The 18766-nt window shown below is 48.3% G+C and overlaps 1 protein-coding gene across 1 annotated transcript; it reads left to right on the top strand.

Annotated features, from left to right (window-relative positions):
• The first annotated feature begins 1365 nt into the window (after nucleotides 1-1365).
• On the top strand, nucleotides 1366-18553 carry ACTA2 (actin alpha 2, smooth muscle). Its single transcript, XM_059172472.1, has 9 exons — nucleotides 1366-1505; nucleotides 5866-6019; nucleotides 7560-7688; nucleotides 10323-10433; nucleotides 12257-12341; nucleotides 12716-12877; nucleotides 14489-14680; nucleotides 15583-15764; nucleotides 18254-18553. The coding sequence occupies exons 2-9, from the start codon at nucleotides 5891-5893 to the stop codon at nucleotides 18395-18397; spliced, it is 1134 nt and encodes a 377-aa protein (XP_059028455.1). The 5' UTR covers nucleotides 1366-1505; nucleotides 5866-5890; the 3' UTR covers nucleotides 18398-18553.
• The last annotated feature ends 213 nt before the right edge of the window (nucleotides 18554-18766 follow it).

The raw sequence follows: 18766 nt of genomic DNA on the forward strand, positions 1-18766 counted from the left end.
TCACCTTACAAAGTTACCAGGCATGACACAGCCACTCCTGAGACCGGAATACGACCTCTAGGCCAAAGGCCCTCTAACCAGGAAAACAGGGGATTTTTGCTTCACCTGGTCCCTGAGATTAAAAACCACTGGTTTAGTCCTGCAGACCGAATTTCACGTTACATTATGAAATCTTCATATTTGAGCTTTCAGACTGTTGTGTTTTCTGGTTGATAAAAAGTAGACCCACTGGCCAGATTCCGAAAAACACAGAGAAACCCGTTATTATTTATGTAGTCGTAAGCCATTTGAAATGTTCTCCTAATCCGCAGTGCCGCCTCTCCAAGATGAACACATGTGTATGTGCGTGCGTACCACCAATCCAACGACGTACCAGACCCAGTTAACGGGAGGGAACAGCTGCTCTCAGCTGTCAAATAAAGCCATTCATTCTGGGACTGCTCTCCTGTGTCAGCAGTCTGGAAGTACTCACGCTGTCCATCCACGAGATTTCTATTATGAATTTAGTTAGGAACCTGGCTTGGAGGAGAAGAGCGGACAATGTCAAACACTGAAGCTCCCACTGACCCCTGGGCATGAGAGCTCACAGCCAGATCCATGCCCGCTGCCTGCTTATCTTTGAGATACTCACCTGCCTCTCTGTCACCTGTCAAATGGGTCAACAGGTAGAGAGGGGGGTCAGAGGGATCCCCCCCACCCTTGAACATGCCCCTTTCTCTCCCAAACTGTTTCTGGGACACGGGGCAGCATGGACTCTGGTCAAAAGTGGCCCGTCATCATTCTGCTAAATCCCTCGGTCACAGTTGGTGGGCATTTGCGATGTGCCAAAGGACTAAGTGGTCAAGGTCATGCTGAGTCCCCAGGCTCCTCTGGGAAACAGGGGCCCGTCAACCCTGTCTGCACTTCAATTCCTAGTTCCATGAACACCACACACGGACTCCACTCAGAAACAGCATGACGGCCATCAAATCACGTCTCTCTCTTTCTCTCTACTTATGATCATTTGGAGCAATGTCTCCATTGCAGGCCCCCTTCATAGAGGGTTTTTTTTTTTTTTTTTTAAAGTGCCTACTTCTCAAGGCCACTCCTCTTCGTGCTCAGGTCGTTCAGAAATGCCCTGAACGCCAGCGGGAGAGCAGGAACATACGGCCCGGCCTATATCTGCCCCATCACACAAGGAGCTCAGTGTCTCTGGGCATCTCAGGAGTGGCTCTGGAGGCTTGGGGTGTTTATCTCCCTCTGGCAGCTGAGCTGCCTCCCGCTCCTTGAGCAGAGCAGTGGAATGCGGTGGAAGAGACCCAGACCTCCGGCCACCCAGATTAGAGAGTTTTGTGCTGAGGTCCCTATATGGTTGTGTTAGCCCGAACGCTGGGCCCAAGTCTGTCTTTGTTCCTTGTTTGGGAAGCCAGTGGGAGGGAAGCAGGCCAAGGGGCTATATAACCCTTCAGCGTTCAGCCTCCCTGAACACCACCCGGAGCAGAGGAACCCAGGCGAGCCTCGTCAGGGTAAGTGGCACCGACCCAGGGATGTGACTTCCAGATCCCGGCAGCTCTGATATTACTCAGTGCGACCAGACGTCATCGCTGGAGCTCGGGCTGGGCTGGCGCACTCTGAAATTCCTGAATGAGCACGGCAGTAGAGAAATGATTGGAGCTCTTAGCCGCTAGTGATTCAACTTGAAAAACAAAGCGAAGGTGCTGTTGGGTGTGGGGGAGGAGGGCAAAAGGGAGATGAGATAGAATCCGTGTGTCACCTGGAGGATGTCTTCATGCTAAATCAGCAGCCCAGATCTCACAGGCGTTTCAGAGACGCAGACTAGTGATTTCCAGTAAATCACACGTTTATTTATTTTTGGACGCTGGAAACTCCAGCATTTGTTTGCGGTTAGGTTTGGTATGGGAACTTCTCACTGGACTGTGTTTTTTTGTGTGCAGCGAGGGTGCCTGGAAGTGGGTTTTAGAAGCGAACAGAGAGCCCGCTTGCCTGGTCTTTGATGTTGACTCTGCGTGTTTGCTTCTGGGTTCCTAGGCTCTGATTGGTAGTGTCTGCTGTAGGAAAGCATGTCTCTTGAGAATGTCTGTGACTTTATGCCTCAGAATGTGCATTGCATGGTCCATTGGTCATTTGCAGCCAAGTGCAGTAGGAAACCTGCTGCATCTTTCTCTGTGAGTAAAGAGGGAGGGAGCACAATGGCGTGCAGCTGCTAGCTGCTCTGGTCTCAGCCTATGGGAGGTCTGCTTTGCATTTCTGTCTCCCCGGGTGAGGCTGACCTGACTGCAGAGCCAGCCCTGCCTCCCCCAGGCTGAACTTCAACTTCCCTGTAAATCAGGGCTTGGCTGCTTCAGCCGGGACTGGGGTTTTCACACTGAGCTTTTTCCTTCCATTTTGTGACCCTTGACTAAATATGGTTTGCATTTCAAGAGGGATGAGCTGGGAACTGCAGTGTTCTCCACTCCCCCAACACCCCGCCTCGCCTTAACTACTCATTTTTGGCACAAGATGCACGAGAAACAGTTGGAGCTACCCCCCTGGCCAGAGGGGCAGTTCCAAAAGCAGACACTCGAGTGTGTTTTACCTAATTAGGAAATGCTTTGCTCCAAATTGAGCTGCTCATTCAGGTTATAGATAAGGGCTGTAAATCACTGAGCCAGCATCTTTCCTGGGACTTAGAGAATTCTTCTCCAATGGCAGTGCTCATCTAAGAGATTAGAAAATCGCTTGTGGACTTTTTTTTTTGCCAAATAAAAACATATTTACTGAATTTTGAGATTTTTTTTTTCCTGCATGCGTTCTGACACTGGGGGTCAGCTTTCGTTCTCTGCAGTATTACCCAAACACTCCCTTCAAGCCTGGCTGGCCAAGAAAGGAGGTAGTAAGGACATCCTCTTGTCACGTTTTCAGAGTGTCCTACTGCCACATAATTCATCCCGTCTTCAACTCTTTTGGTTTGGAAAGTCTGCTTAACGCATCCCGGGGGAGCCTGCCTCTTGGAGCTGGCTGGCTCCCCCGCATGCCTCTGACTCTTACTGCCCATTCAGCCTTGTCTCCTCTGCCTTTCTCACTTCTCCAGCTTCTTACTCTGCAAGGTCTGAAGCCGGATCACGTAAATGCCGAATGGAATCCAGTGTCTGGGAAGGGAAGGGATGGCTGGGGAGGGAAAGATCGAGTTGATCTGTTTCATTCTCCATTCTGACAAGTGGACTCCACAGGTCAAGGCCCTCCACGCTATGCCTGGGGGCAGTATGGAAAGCAAGCCAAGACTAGAGATACAGAGATCTGGATAATGAGGATAATTATATAATTATACTAATCATCATAACTTGAGCATTTATTGAGAACTCATAATGTGTATGCCACTACAAATTATTTTCAGTGCTTTCTATAAAAAAAACTAACCCTCCATCATAAGAACCCTGTATAGCATGAACTGATATTCTTGCTGTCTTACAGAGAAGAAAACTGTGATTGACAGATATTAAATAATTTACTAAGTCACAGGGCTTCTGAGGGGTGGAGTCCAGACTCAAACTCGGGTGGTCTGACTGCAGAGCCCAAGCCATAATCATCATCATGCTCTGTTTTCCTCGTGGTCCTAACTTCACCAGTGCTGGGAACCTGGACAGGTCACTTCAATTCATCGAGTCTTGATTTCCTTGTTTGTCAGTTGGAGAGAACAGTATCTGATCCAGATTGTAAAATGCATGGCCTCAGCTGAGGTTCACACTCTTTGCAAAGGGTTACAGTGCATCTGGACAGATAGAGCATTGATTTCCTGGGAATGATCTAGAAAATTACAAAGCATTTTTGTTCTTGTTGTTGTCATTGTTGTTGTTTTTGATTTTGTTTTTTTGTTTGCAAAACGTTTTTTTGGTGTTGTTATTTTTCTCTTCTCACACCCCAGAAATTTCCTTAAAAGAATTGCCTTTCATATCTGGTTCCAGATCTGTAGTGAGCTCACCAGCTTACAAGAATCCTCCTCAGCTTGAAATCTTAAAATCTCAAACTGGAGCAGAGAACTGTGGGTGTCCCTCTCTTTACAAGATATGTCCACCTAAGTCTGCTCGGAAAAATGGAAGGCATCTAAACTGAAAGTTAAGGGGCTAGCCAAAGGGACCTGATCTTGGATTCAGCTCTGCCTCCAGCGCCCTTAAGCAAAACATTTCCTCTGTATTTTCTCATTAATGGAAATGAGGGCAATGAATGAAAACAGTGTCTCTAACAGACCTTCAATTTCCCAAAACTATAAAGTTGCTACTTCTGCTTCAACTTTTCAAATTTGGTGATAGGATCCAAGCATAGGAGTAGGATATTAAACATATTGTTTTATTACTAAAGAAGGCATGCTCAGCTTAGAAAATATGACAGGGCCCAGGGAAGATCATTAAAAACACCAGCACCAGGGGTGCCTGGGTGGCTCAGTTGGTTGAGTGACTGCCTTCGGCTCGGGTCATGCTCCCGGAGTCCCAGGATCGAGTTCCGCCATGGGGCTCCCAGCTCCACAGGGAGTCTGCTTCCCCCTCGGACCTTCTCCCTCTCGTGCTCTCTCTTACTGTCTCTCCCTCAAATAAATAAGTAAAATCCTTTTAAAAAATCACTTTTTAAAGTAATATCCATCAATGTCTCGGTAAATATAATTAATCTTTTCTCAATGCATAAAAATACATTTTTAAAATAGGATCATACGATGTTGTTTTCTCTAATCAATTATCCTTACATGAAATAAACTCTTTCCTTTCCTTTATCTTTCTTAATGGCAGCAAGGTATCCTACTACCCAATGTGCAATTTCTTAGACTTTCCCTCACATGGATGTTTAAGTTAGCTAACTGTGGCCCCTAAAATTTAAAGCACTTTCTTCGAAAGTTTCAATTGGGTCTAATGTTTTTCCAAAGGCAAAACAACAGTTCTTGGGATCTAGAAGAGATTTCCCTTTTCAACACTTTACATTTAACATTTCAGCTTCTCAGCATTTCCAAATTTTCCCATGCTGCCCACCCCTCAAAATATACCTTGTCAAGAAAATATTTTTTTAATATTTTATTTATTTATTTGACAGACAGAGATTACAAGTAGGCAGAGAGGCAGGCAGAGAGAGAGGAGGAAGCAGACTCCCTACTGAGCAGAGAGCCTGATTCAGGGCTCGATCCCAGGACCCTGGGACCATGACCTGAGCCGAAGGCAGAGGCTTTAACCCACTGAGCTACCCAGGAGCCCCTCAAGAAAATATTTTAATGTGATAATCTATCCAGAGAAATGTGTTTGGGTTGGTACAGACAGCAAATTCCAGAAACTTCTTTAACATATGACAAGTCACTTATCTGCGTGAAGATCTGGTCTCCTAGTCTGATACTCCCTGTCTGTGCTCTACACTTGTTCATTCATTCACTTGCTTGGTCATTCTTTTTTTTTTTTTTTTTTTAAAGATTTTATTTATTCATTTGAGAGAGAGAGAAAGAGAGCGAGACAGAGAGAGAGAGCACAAGCAGCGGGAAGGGCAGAGGGAGAAGGAGACACCCCGCTGAACAGGGAGCCTAATGTGTGGCTCAACTCCAGGACCCCAAGATCATGGCATGAGCCAAAAGAAGCGCTTAACCCACTAATCCATCCAGGTGCTCCCTGTGTGGTCATTCTTTAAAGTGCTTCTGAGCACATGTGATAAGCCAGGCACAGTGTTGGGGGTCAGTTGTATGAACATGGACTTCTGAATTGTGGCTTATAAAAGTGTTCAGTCTAATTAAAGTACTTTGAAATAAATGCTGTGATAAGGGCCTGTGGTGTGCGCTCTAGGTGTACAGAGTAGGAGTGGTCAGTTAAGGGCCACAATCACTGGATGACAGCTGGGTGGGCTTCATCCCTGTTCCCGTAGGACCCTGTGAAGCAGCTCCATCAAAATGTGTGAAGAGGAGGACAGCACCGCCCTGGTGTGTGACAATGGCTCTGGGCTCTGTAAGGCCGGCTTTGCTGGGGACGATGCTCCCAGGGCTGTTTTCCCATCCATCGTGGGACGCCCCAGACACCAGGTAAGCAATACCGTACTACAATTATGGAATGTGATAAATATCGCTACATTGACAGTCCCATTACAAGATATAAATGTATCAAGATAACAGGTGTGCACCTTAAACTTGCACAACGTTGCCCATCAAATGTATTCAATAAAACAAATTCTGATTGGAATAGAGAGAAACGGGGCTATAGGTTAGGTTGCTCTATTTCTGTGTGTCGGTGAGTATCCCCAGAGTGTCTCTCGTGGTCTCTCCAGAAATTATGTAACCTTGTTAAAAACAGACCTCTGACGATTGATGTCTAGGAATAAGTACGAATTTCATAGACCATGTAGACAGATTATCTAGTGGGTATCTGTCGGACATAAAGTTAACCTTTTCTCACATTCCTTTTTGTGTCAGTACAATCATTATCATCATGAGAAATACTGTGAATTACCCAGGAATGCAAACCACAGTCCCTCTTTGGAAGGAGATTAAAATAAACGCCTAGGTCACTCCCTCTCAAAGATCTTGATATTAGACGAAAGGAGGCTTTGCTGCCAAGTGCAATTTTACATATCTTAGGGGTTGGTGACATATCCGTGGACAGCCACATGATAATTTTATAGAAAATTATGTGTAAACAAAATGTTGGGGGCCGCCACCTTTCATCTTAGAAAGTCTCCTTCTGCATCAGCAATGTGGTTGCTTGCGGAGCTTGTCTGACTAATCTCCGTGACTCTCAGTTTGGCATATAGTCGTACAAATAATAATAATAGCCACGTCCCATGAATGAAATCTGAAATCTGTCTCTTTGTTGAACTGCGTGCAATGGAGATATTCGTACAAACCACTATTTATGGCTCTAATAGCAACAACTGTTTTTGCAATTCTGAAACAAGCACTCCGGTGCCATTTAAAATCCCAGCAACGACAATGTCCTTTCTCTCTCTCTCTCTCTCTTTTTTTTTTTTAAGCTGCACTTCAATGATTAAAAATGTACTTCCAACTAATTTAGGCAAACATCTTAATGTTGATTGGTATGGATTTATCCATTAGAAATCAAGCACCGAGCTCTCGTTTGTCAATATAATACTTTTGCTTATAATGGTTAGAAAATATTCACATCTCTTACGTGGGCGACCGCTTTAACAGTACAGGTTCAAGGGTTAACAAGAGGCAAAGTGCCCTCTAACTAACATGTAAAATTTCATACATTCATTTCACAAGTAATTCCTGAATGATAAATACTTGCTGGGAAATTTGTTCTCAAGGCGAACAAGACAAGGACAGTGTCTGCCTTAACAGAGCTCATTAAGAAAAAAAGGAGATAAAAATTTATAGTGTAAAGTTGCTTAAGCCATAAGGCCTTCTGCTATTTGGAGATGGATCAGGTCTGTTGCCAGTCCACTGAGGGATGTTGTTTAAGAGCAGAGCCACTAGATACAGAATATCAAGTTGCTGGAACTAAAAGAGAACTTCCTCTTGCAATGATTTAACTCTTCGTGATTGGATCGGAATCAGTTCGCAAGTTCTGGAGGAGGCTGACTCAGGCTTTGTTGAATCTTTACAGGGAGTGATGGTGGGAATGGGACAAAAGGACAGCTACGTGGGTGACGAAGCACAGAGCAAAAGGGGAATCCTGACCTTGAAGTACCCCATAGAGCACGGCATCATCACCAACTGGGACGACATGGAAAAGGTACCAGGAACTTTTCTGTAGGTCGAGCCCTCAGGATGCATAATTTCCGTGGCCCTGGTTCAAAAGATTTTGCTACGGTTGGGGAAAAAAAAAAAAAAAATCCTGAAATGCTTCTTTGAAAAAAAAAAAAATTCCCTGCCTAAAAGATTTATAAACTAGTTAGAGGGAGAGGGTTCTGCGGAGGAGAGCAGTAGTCCTTTGCCAGTGGTAGGAATTAATAGTCTGTTGGCTCAGTCAACTGGATTACCCTCCCAGGGAGGGCAGCCAGGAGAATCACCGCCCCCTCCCACCCCCCCCAACCCCTCCCTCCCTGCTCTCACCAGCCCCGGGAAGGCTGTGCCTCCCAGTGGCGGAGAGGAGCCAGAGTAGCTCTGCCCGGCCCAGGGCCCACGCTGGAAAGCTTCTCACCAATCACCCTGAATTTCTTTTAAGTGTTTCTTTTAAGTGTTTTAGTTTTCGCTCTAGAAGCGGGAGTCATGACATTGCACATTTGGTACATTGCTGAATGTTCCCCATTATACTGAAGCTCAAGCAACAGACACAAATTTTTAAATATTTTAGAAAGTACCTCTCTGTGTTACATTAAGTGAATGCTTTATCTCCCAATTTAATATAAAAGAGCTGTGGGAAGAGTTAAATCCTTGGATTTATTTATTTTTTTTAAGATTGAGGGGGTGATGAATGAGGGTGGGGAGGGAAAGAGGGGGCGGGAGAGAGAATCTTTAGCAGGCTCCACATCCAGCGTGGAGTCCAGTGCAGAGTTCCATCTCCCGACCCTAAGATCATGACCTGAGCTGAAATCAAGAGTCAGATACTTAACTGACCGAGCCACCCAGTGCCCCAAATCCTAGGATTTTAATGTTTATTATTAGTCATCATAGAAACAAATGATTGGAGAAAAAGCAGACAGGCTAATGGGAAAATGACACTAATTTTTTTTAATGTAGCAAAATATTAGAATCCCGATATCTGGACTTTTATTTGTCAGTTCCCTACACACACACACACACACACACACAATCTCACCAGTTTAAAAGAAAATAGTATTGTGAGAATTTATCAGTAAAAATGCCAAGGACTCTACTTCCCTACAACAGCATTTCATTAGGTTTGCTTTCTCTGAGATGCCGGATTTGGTTAGGGCTGCAGTTTGCACGGAGAAGAAGGTATTAATGACAGTAGGAAACACTCTGAGAGTTTCTCCGTGGAGATAGCAGCATCTCAGAATGCACGCACTGAGAGAATTGGGAGGAATAAAGCATTTAATCATTTATAAAACTGAAATTTAAAGTGAGGTGGGGAGAGAGGCTTGCCGAGGGGAGGCGTTGGTTGGTTGTTTTCTCAATTTCGGCGTAACCACAGCATATAACATGACTTGTGGGATTTCTTGAACACTCTGATACTTTTATCCCATCAAAGGAGTACAACTTTCAAGAGCCTTCTTTCCTTTCTAGAAACCACAACTTCAGAACCAAAGACACTGGGACAAGATAAAGATTCTTTAAAGTCAGTCTGGCTTTTGTCGATTTATAAAAACTTTGGGCAAGCAGTTCCCGTTTTGTTTTGTGTCAGTTCTGGAGGAATCTCATATTCCCTGTGCTAGCAAAGACTTCTTGGGCCCTTAAAAAGAATTAATTTAGCCCTTTTTACAATGGTCTGTTCTTCTTGGCATCGAGGACATTCAACCACAAAGCAAACACACTCATGTCCAAAGTACCTCACACGAATGAGCTATCAGTGGACACAGGCTTTTTTCAAAGCACCTGAAGGTCAGATATCCGTCCACAAATGGAAGGTCCAGAGCGTGTCCACAAGGGCAGGCTTCTCCCAGCCCTGGAGACCAGAGAGGGGGACGGTGGGTGTGGAGACACAGACAGGGACACCTGTCTTCTTAGGATATGTTATGGAGGGAAATTTCCCAAGAAGTATTACAAATGGTACCTAACTTTTTCAGGTCAGTTTCATTCATCCATTCACGCATTCACTCGTTGACTCATTCACTCATTTACTTGCAAAACTAAATCATTTTCCCAGGAATATTAACTGAAGTGGTCATAGGGGAAAAGATATAGTTGGCACCCGGCTGGCTCAGCCCAAAGAGTGTGAGACTCCTGATGTCGGGATGGTGAGTTCAAGCTCCACACTGGCCATAGAGATGACTTTAAACAAAGGTATAGTTGAGTGATAATAATAATATTCATTCTGGGCCAGGCACTGGAGTGAATAGTAACTCTAGGGTTCTCACCAAGACAGACAAGTTATTTTCATATTACCTACGGTGAGATGAGCTGGGAAGGATTAAAATTTGCCTTAGCTCGCACCACCAAGAAGTGGTTGAGCTGGGATTTGAACCTGAATTTGACGCTTGGGCCTGTGCCCTTAGCCACTATGCTGTCCCGCCCCCGTGACCGGGGTCTGGGTTTTTGCTGAGTCACTTCCTCGAGGTGACTCCTTGGGTAAGTTACTCACAGTCTTTAAGCTTCAGTGTCTGTGTCAGTAAAAACATGGACATTTGGTGAGTGCTTGTAACGTACGATTTCGTCCTAGTTTCGTGTAGCTCATTCTGGTCCCTTTTTGGGGGCCCGCAGCCCCCCACAACATCACCTCATCATGTTTCTCCTTGGCCCCCGCTAGATCTGGCACCATTCCTTCTACAATGAGCTTCGTGTTGCCCCTGAGGAGCATCCAACCCTACTCACCGAGGCACCCCTCAACCCCAAGGCCAACCGGGAGAAGATGACCCAGGTAAAGAGCCACTCCAGGATCCAGCACTCTGGGGTTTGGGGCAAGTCCTGTTTGAAAGGCGTGGGGCGGGAAAGCAGAGAGGAGGCCCAGCCCAGCAGTCTCCTCACAGACCAACAACTTCCCAGGAACCTGGGGATTCCCAAGGACAGAAACATCATGATGTTACTCACTCCCTTAGGGCAGGAACGGCCCCTTGACTCCAGAAGCAATAGGAAATTAGAATAAGTAATAGAAAAGGCTGGGCATATTAGGTTACAAACTTGGAAGGAGAAATCATTTCAAAATGTGGGTTAACATCCAGCGGGGAATCTGTTGCTTCTCAGCTTCACGAGCTTAATGAATCCCTTTAATTTCTTCGATTCCTGGTCTCCTTGCTCGTGTGTCTTGGGAATAAGACTAGTACTATTATTTTTCAAAGTGTTGATGTGAAAAATAGTGAGGCACAATGTCAGATGTGCTTGGCAGTGCCTGATACAAGATATGTTCAACAATAATAGTTTTTACTGTCATTATTGTGACTTGTGTGACGCCCAGAGACCTTAGGGTAGGAGATCACCCATTCCACCGGACAGACAAGCCTTCCAGTTTGGATGAGCTACCAAACAGAAGCATCCAATATCAGCTTAATACTTGCTCTTCTGAAGCTGTGGATAAAGCATGTCACCTGCATTGTCTCTTTAAACCTGAACAAGGTGAAGCAGTTTGTAGTCTATAAATGAAGAGTTAGAGAAGTGGTTATAGAATGAGATATTTGATTACATAAACGAGCATTTCAAGGATCGTGTACAAAGGGTGACTGCCACAAGGTCATACAGCTCAAAGCAGCAGAGCCTGGAACAGACCTGGGATCTTTTGGGATCAATAAACGTATATACGCAGGACCTTTTTCCTCAGAAGAGCTCTTGGCACTTACACCAACATACGGGCAGTCATTCTGTGCAGGGGACACCTGTGCCCCTGGGATTCCCTCCACGTGACCAGCTATGTCATTTCTACGGGTGTTCTTGTCCCTGGGAATGGTGTGGAGGTGGAAGAACAGTTGGGAATCACGGCTGTCCAGCAAACGATGTGAGATGTTCTGGCGGATAGACCAGGCAGGGTTTGGCAGGTGGAGAAGGGGAGGCCCATGGGCATCTCTGTGTGCATCACCTTCTTAGCCGTGACCTGCAGTGGCTCTGGTCTTGTCCCCAGACTGCATGAACTGAGGCACTGGCCTTCATGTAGGTCCCTTAGCTTCCAGGGGGCGTGTCTCGTCTTTCAGGATCAAGGTCCCTTCCGTTGAAGCCAAAGTGACTTTGGATTCTCGGGCTGACATTGACCCAGTAACTCCATGAGAAAGTGGAACAGACGGAACAGGGACCTCAGACAATCACGGAACTGGGCTTGTTCCCAACCGGTCGGGGCTTCTGGTCCAAGGTGTCCTTTTGTAGAACAGAGAAGTCCAAGCCTGAAAGTCATCTTTTCTTTGCCTTTGGCTTTAGTACCATTAGTCCGTCCTAGGTTGCTTACACCGCAGCTCGCCTAGTCCAAACTCCTCCGTGGACAGTTGAGACACCAGGAAGGAAGCCCGCAGCGGTCAGCTGATAGGCTGGGAAGATCTCCAAGGTCTCGTGGGAGCCAGGGCTACCCCCTGCGTACCCCCACCCCTCTCCGGTGTGCACCGCCCCTCCCCCTCCCTGCACACTCAGGGCACCATCCATGCCCTCTGCCCTGAGCCACAAAGGCAGGGCTGTGTTCTGAGCCCACCTGCAGGGGGCGCTCTCTTGACCATTCTTGCCAAGACTGGTCACATCCCTAATGTAGCTCTTTGGCTTGCTTTGCAGATTATGTTTGAGACTTTCAACGTCCCGGCTATGTATGTGGCTATCCAGGCAGTACTGTCCCTCTACGCATCTGGCCGCACGACCGGTAGGTGGGAGCCCGGATTGGGTGCACCGTCCATGACGGGCTTTGACAGTTGTAAACATGGAGTTTGGATGGACTTGGGGTGGGGTGGGTAGCTAGACCGGACAGAGCTAATCCCGGCCCTGAGAAAGGCCTTCTTCCCACCTTAAAAAATAAGCCCTCGAGCTCTATTTCCAGCAGGCCTTTCTCTTTCTCTCTCTTCCTGCTCTTTCTCTATCTTCCCCCAGCCCTGTCCTGCTCGGACCATGCTGTCACATGCTTTCTCTCTTCTCTTTCAAATTAGAGGCTCAGAAACTCCCCTTCCGCTTGCCCAGGTGCCCCCCCCAGCAACACACCTGCTGCCGTGGTGATTTTCTTTGTGCCCATTTGTTCCCCAGGCATCGTGCTGGACTCTGGAGACGGGGTCACCCACAACGTGCCCATCTATGAGGGCTACGCCCTGCCACACGCCATCATGCGTCTGGACCTGGCCGGCCGCGACCTCACCGACTACCTCATGAAGATCCTGACCGAGCGCGGCTACTCCTTCGTGACGACCGGTGAGGCGGGCAGGAGTGATGACCAGGGGGTCAAAGGGCCATGTCTCTTCACAGTGACATCTAGGACCCTGGGGACCATCCAGGGAGGCAATGGGAGGAGACTATGTGGGTGGCAAGGCTTGATTTCAATGCCCCAAGCCAGGCACAGCCCCTTTTTTGCTCCAAGTGATGAGACGGTTTCCTTGAGAACAGTGAGAACCTCTAGGAGGACAGCTAAGCGGGGGTCTATCACTTGGACATTTTTTTAACCTCCTCTGTTCACAAGTAGGACACTGAGAGGGCAGAGACAGGGGACAACATCGAGCAGTGTTTTCCAGGGGCCCAGGGTGTTGCTCTTGGAGACGCCAGGGCAGGGCCAGGGCCCAGTCCTGCCACTCACCAGCGAGGTGACCCAACCTCACCAAACCACAGTCTCCTCATCTGTAGAATGGGGATTGTCATATTGAATGACACCAAGCAAGCAAAATTCCCAGCACTGAGTAATTCCGCATCTGTAAGTCAGTAAGCCAGTAATCGTTAGCTAGTCGGAAGACCAGCCTGGCAGCAAGCTGTTCAGGTGTCTTCGGCCTCCAAGCACCTGCCGCCCGTCTACATTTGCCAGCGGCGTCCTCAATGCCCATGGCCCTGGCTGCCTGCCCTCCCCCCAGCGATCTGGTGGTGTCCACACATTTCCGTGTCTGGACACAGCTGAGGTTTATTACAGACCCGGAGCTTGAGCCCTGTGGATGTTAAAGTTTCTGGGGTAGGGAGTTGAATTCCTTCCTACGTTGCTCTTCTGCTCCCTACAAAGAACTCCAGGTGATCTCCAAAAGGCTCTGGGGGCCTAGGTGGAACCAAGAGGTTAGAAGTTCAGCGTGCAGGAATCCGAGGAGTACTTGCTGCCCCCAACCCCCCCTCGCTGTGCACCACGGAGCCCCCTGGGCCGGGACCGGGCCTGAGCCAGGGCCCGTCTCCTTCTGGAAGGAAATGAATATACCAGTGGTGTGACCTGAGACCTACCTGGGCCTGTCAGCATGGGTCTCGGAGCTTTTTGAAAACCGTGGGGGCCTCGGGGCACATGGGTGGCTCAGTGGGTTAAAGCCTCTGCCTTTGGGTCAGGTCATGATCCCAGGGTCCTGGGATCGAGCCCCGCATCGGGCTCTCTGCCCAGCAAGGAGCCTGCTTCCTCCTCATTCTCTCTGCCTGCCTCTGCTTACTTGTGATCTGCCTCTCAAATAAATAACTAAAAATTAAAAAGAAAACCATGGGGGCCTCAAAACATGAGACTTCTTGGACAACTGAAAACCCCATATAATGAACTGTTGTAGGACAAGCGTAACAGAGAGTGAATAGTTAATCCTGAAAAAAAAAAAAAAAGTCCCACATGTATCATGCAGAAGGATGCCTGTAGCTAACTTGTTTCCAGTCATGTTTTCCAGACAGTATTTTCTCCTCTGTTAGGGACAGAAGGGGCTCCCTCGTGGGCCTGTAGTTTAATTGCTATCACAGATTTGGGGTTGTAGATCGAATTTACGCACGTTTTTGAAGGCACCCATATTGGGGGCAACGTCCAAGGGAGGCGGGTGGGGGTTTTAACGCCTGTCGCAAATCTGAATGTTTGCGTTTTGCCAGCCGAGCGCGAGATCGTACGCGACATCAAGGAGAAGCTGTGCTACGTGGCTCTGGACTTCGAAAACGAGATGGCCACAGCTGCGTCCTCCTCTTCCCTCGAGAAGAGCTACGAGCTGCCCGACGGGCAGGTGATCACCATCGGGAACGAGCGCTTCCGCTGCCCGGAGACCCTGTTCCAGCCCTCCTTCATCGGTAGGCTTCAGCGTCCCCTCCCTGCGCAGGGGCGGAGCACCCTAGCCCCTCCCCGCAATCCAGCCAGCTCCTGGCTCTCAGCACCCTTCTGCGTGTGGGCACTGCAAGACCAAATGCATTTCTAAACCAGGGCAAGGAAGAAAGTGTCAGATTTCTAGGGAGCGCAGAAGGCCAGGAAAGGAGTTTTCTTTCTAAGCCAAAATGGTCTATGCTGTAGTCAAGCCCAAAGCCTCCTTGGTGGCGGGGGGGGGGGGGGGGGGGGGGGCGTATGGTGAAAAAAATGGTGAAAAAAGTCAGCTGCTCCCTGTGCTGAGGACACAGGAGCCCGGGATGGGTGGGAAGGATAGGCTGAATGCTGAGACTATGGAAGGAGTGCGGTGGTGGGGAGAGGAAACCCAAGAGCTTGTTCCTGCATTAGCACTGACCTTGGACAAATGTTAGCCTGGATGTTTACAGAGGGTGGGCTCTTGGAGGGGTGAGCCCGGGTTTGGGTCAGATGAAGCACCTCCCTGGGCTTCGGCACCCTTTAGCTTTGAAGGGCGCTGGCAAGGGAGCAGGCGATGAGAGACTTGGGGTTGTTCCAAGCTACAGCTGCTCTCGTGGGCTCTGTAGGAACCTCCTGAGGGGAGTCTGAGGCTACCCCCCCCCCCCCCCCCCCCCCCCCCCGCCTCCAGCGAAGTGATACTGTAGCCCTTGCCTCCCGAGGTATAGTGGCAAGGCTTCCCCACTAGACGAGAGGTGGGAGAGCGTGGAGACCATCAGGACAGGCGGTGCTCACACCGCGATGCCTGCCTAGCTTCCGTCCAGCCTAAGACCCTCCAGCAGCCTACGACGCTTTTCCAGTCTGCCCTGAGTTTTGTCCTCCACCCCTGCAAGGATCATGATCTGTGTCTCCTTCGCAGGGATGGAGTCCGCTGGCATCCATGAAACCACATACAACAGTATCATGAAGTGTGACATTGACATCAGGAAGGATCTCTATGCTAACAACGTCCTCTCAGGGGGCACCACCATGTACCCCGGCATTGCTGACCGCATGCAGAAGGAGATCACGGCACTGGCCCCCAGCACCATGAAGATCAAGGTACGGTTCAGGGTAGGGGCCACAGCTGTGCTGCCGGCTGTGATGCCAACCCATCACCAGATGTGACGGGCTCTCGGAGGCCACGTCGTACTCACGTGTGCTGGTGGTTTCCCGTTAAGCAGTGGGTCCACATCCACAAGTTTCACCCTTTATAGTGGGTCCACATCCACAAGTTTCACCCTTTATAGGGTGTAAGTCAGTCCAGTTCATCAGAGAAGCTAAATTATTTGGCACAAAATTTCACCTATAATCATCCTTGGCCATCAGCAGCTTTCAGGAGTGAAGTTCAACAGAGCTCCCATATGGGCATATGCCTTGATTTTTCTATTAAGATATAACTCACACGTAACGTTATATTAGTTTCAGGTGTACAACCTTAACTCAGTATTTGCCTGTATTGTGAAACGATCCCAACAGTAAGTCTAGATGATTTCCATCGTACCTCTTAAAAATATACATTGCATCATTTTCCCCATCACAGAAATCGTGCATCTCACACACAGAACATTACCAAAAATCAGACGATACGGACCTGTTTCCGAAGAGGTTTAAATGTTGTAGTTTCTATCCCATGTGCTCTTTTTCCACTGTCAACCCTGATCGCAGCTCTGTGGCCAAGAATTAGAGTTGTATCTCCGGCTCTCTGTCTGGCCTTTTGATCTAGGTGCTCAGAAGTGCAGAATCCCTCCAGGATGACCAAGTTCGGTCCCCGAGCCACCAAAGACCCTTCTATTATGTGTGTGCACTCCCAGTCATGGGAGCTCAGAGATGAAACAGACAGTTCTTTGGAGGCAGACTGACAGGTGCCTAGAGACTTCTCCAAAGCTGTTTTCCAGCTCTGAAGTCAGAAGCCATGCTGGGACTCTCTAACCCATGTCCCAGGGAGCGGAAGAGAGGGCATTTGCGTGCAGACCACACACGTGGGAAGTATTCACACACATTCTCTGTTACTTGCACTCCCTTGTCTTTTGAAAAGGGTTTGTAGGTAACAGACAGATAGATAGACCAGAGTTCTCTGCCTGAACCGCAGGCTCTGAAAGACTGTATAGTGAGAGAGACTCTTTCCCAAGGTTGGTGTTTCTTGGATGCTCCTCTGATTGGCTGTCTCCCCCTTACTCCCATGTGGGGTGGGGGGGAGGAGAGACGTGCAACCAGCTCTGGTCAGTGAACGCACTGACAAAGCCTGCCCAGGTGGGGGTGTGTTACATGACCAGAGCTGGCCGTTTCCTGCTTACCCAAACCTAGCTTCTTGAATAACACGAATGCGGAACTTGTGACTCCCATGGGGGGAGAGAAAACCCGTAAAAAAAAAATCTGGGGCCATAAGGTGATGACTTCAGGGAAAACTCAAACAGGATGGTGGTGGTTATAGGGACTCTGCACTGTATTTGTTACCTTTCTGTCCATCTAGAATTACCCCCACAGGATAAGGTTGTTTCTAAAACAAAACGAAACAAAACAAAACCTCATCTGGGAGAGGTCCAGGTTTGAATATTGGGTCTGATGAGAGCACCACCAGCGTGACCCAATGTCAGTTACTTAAACCTCTCTCAGACTCTGTTTCCGCATGTGTAACATGGGGCTAATTCAATACTCTTTAAACTGGTTTGAGGTAATATGTGTAAAACGCTTAGTGTCGTGTTAAGCACATAGAAGGTGCTCAGCAAATATCAGCTACTTGTATGAAAAATACATGTTCAGGGGGACCTGGGTGGCTCCGTTGTTAAGCATCTGCCTTCAGCTCAGGTCATGATCCCAGGGTCCTGGGTTCAAAACCCACATCAGGCTCCCTGCTCAGCGGAGAGCCTGCTTCTCCCTCTCCCACTCCCCAGCTTGTGTTCCCTCTTTTGCTGTGTCTCTCTCTGTCAAATAAATAAATAGAATCTTTTTTTAAAAAAAGAAAAATACACATTCAAACAGAGCTTGGGGAATAGACAGGAATTAAACATTTTCACCGTGGTTTCGGAAATACCTTGTCTTTTTGCCCAAGTGTCCATATTTGTCTGTACCCAAGTATTCCAGTGAGGACTGGGGTTGGGAATTTGCTCCGCCATAGCTATGTTTTGGGGTTCCAGCAGGTAGAAGGGACCCCTATCCGGAGTCATTTCTCTCTGCTTCTAAACCATTCAGTTATTTAAGGAACATTAGCATGGCCTGCGTGTCAGTCCTGGATAGCAGGGAGAGCCAGGCAGGGCAACTTACTGGGACCTACCCCAGAGAAATGTCATCCAGCAGGGGACCCTGAGCTCCCCCAGTGTGAAACAGTGCATCTCAGTAGACTTAAAGAGGTGGGAGGAGGCAGAGTCTAAATTCACTGGTTGCCTCCCTGGGCTTAGGGTCAGGGTGGGGTTAGGGCCAGGCATCCGACAGCCAAGACTGTCCCCGCTGTCCATGGAACTCCAGCGAGGTGCACCCAGTCTGGACCCTGGGGGGATGCCTGGCCCTGTCCCAGTGCTTTAACGGCCCTTCTTTCTCATCCTGGCCAACAGATCATCGCCCCTCCGGAGCGCAAGTACTCTGTCTGGATCGGCGGCTCCATCCTGGCCTCCCTGTCCACCTTCCAGCAGATGTGGATCAGCAAACAGGAGTACGACGAGGCCGGGCCCTCCATCGTCCACCGCAAATGCTTCTAAAACACGCCCTTGCTCTCTGTCTCTGGCACACAACTGTGAATGTTATGTGGAGTAATGCCTTCAATTCTTTTCCAAATCATTCCTAGCCAAAGCTCTGACTTGTTACCTACCTGTTGTTACCTGTTTTTTAATAAATCTGAAATATGTTACTGGTCACCTGCAGTCTTGGCCTCTGCTGGGCCCCCTGTGGCTCACCTGCTTTTGTAGATGGACCAGTGGCTCCCCCTGGTGGTGGATCCTGGAACACAACACGGGTAGGCCAGACTCGCTCAGACAAACCTGGCAAGTTCAGAGCAAATGCTGTCAGTGGAAATAATTTGAAAATATACACGAAGTAAATGGAAACATGGATGAAAGTGTATCAGTAGG

This window comes from Mustela lutreola, chromosome 4 (genome assembly GCF_030435805.1).
Source record: "Mustela lutreola isolate mMusLut2 chromosome 4, mMusLut2.pri, whole genome shotgun sequence".
Classification (NCBI taxonomy): Eukaryota; Metazoa; Chordata; class Mammalia; order Carnivora; family Mustelidae; genus Mustela; species Mustela lutreola.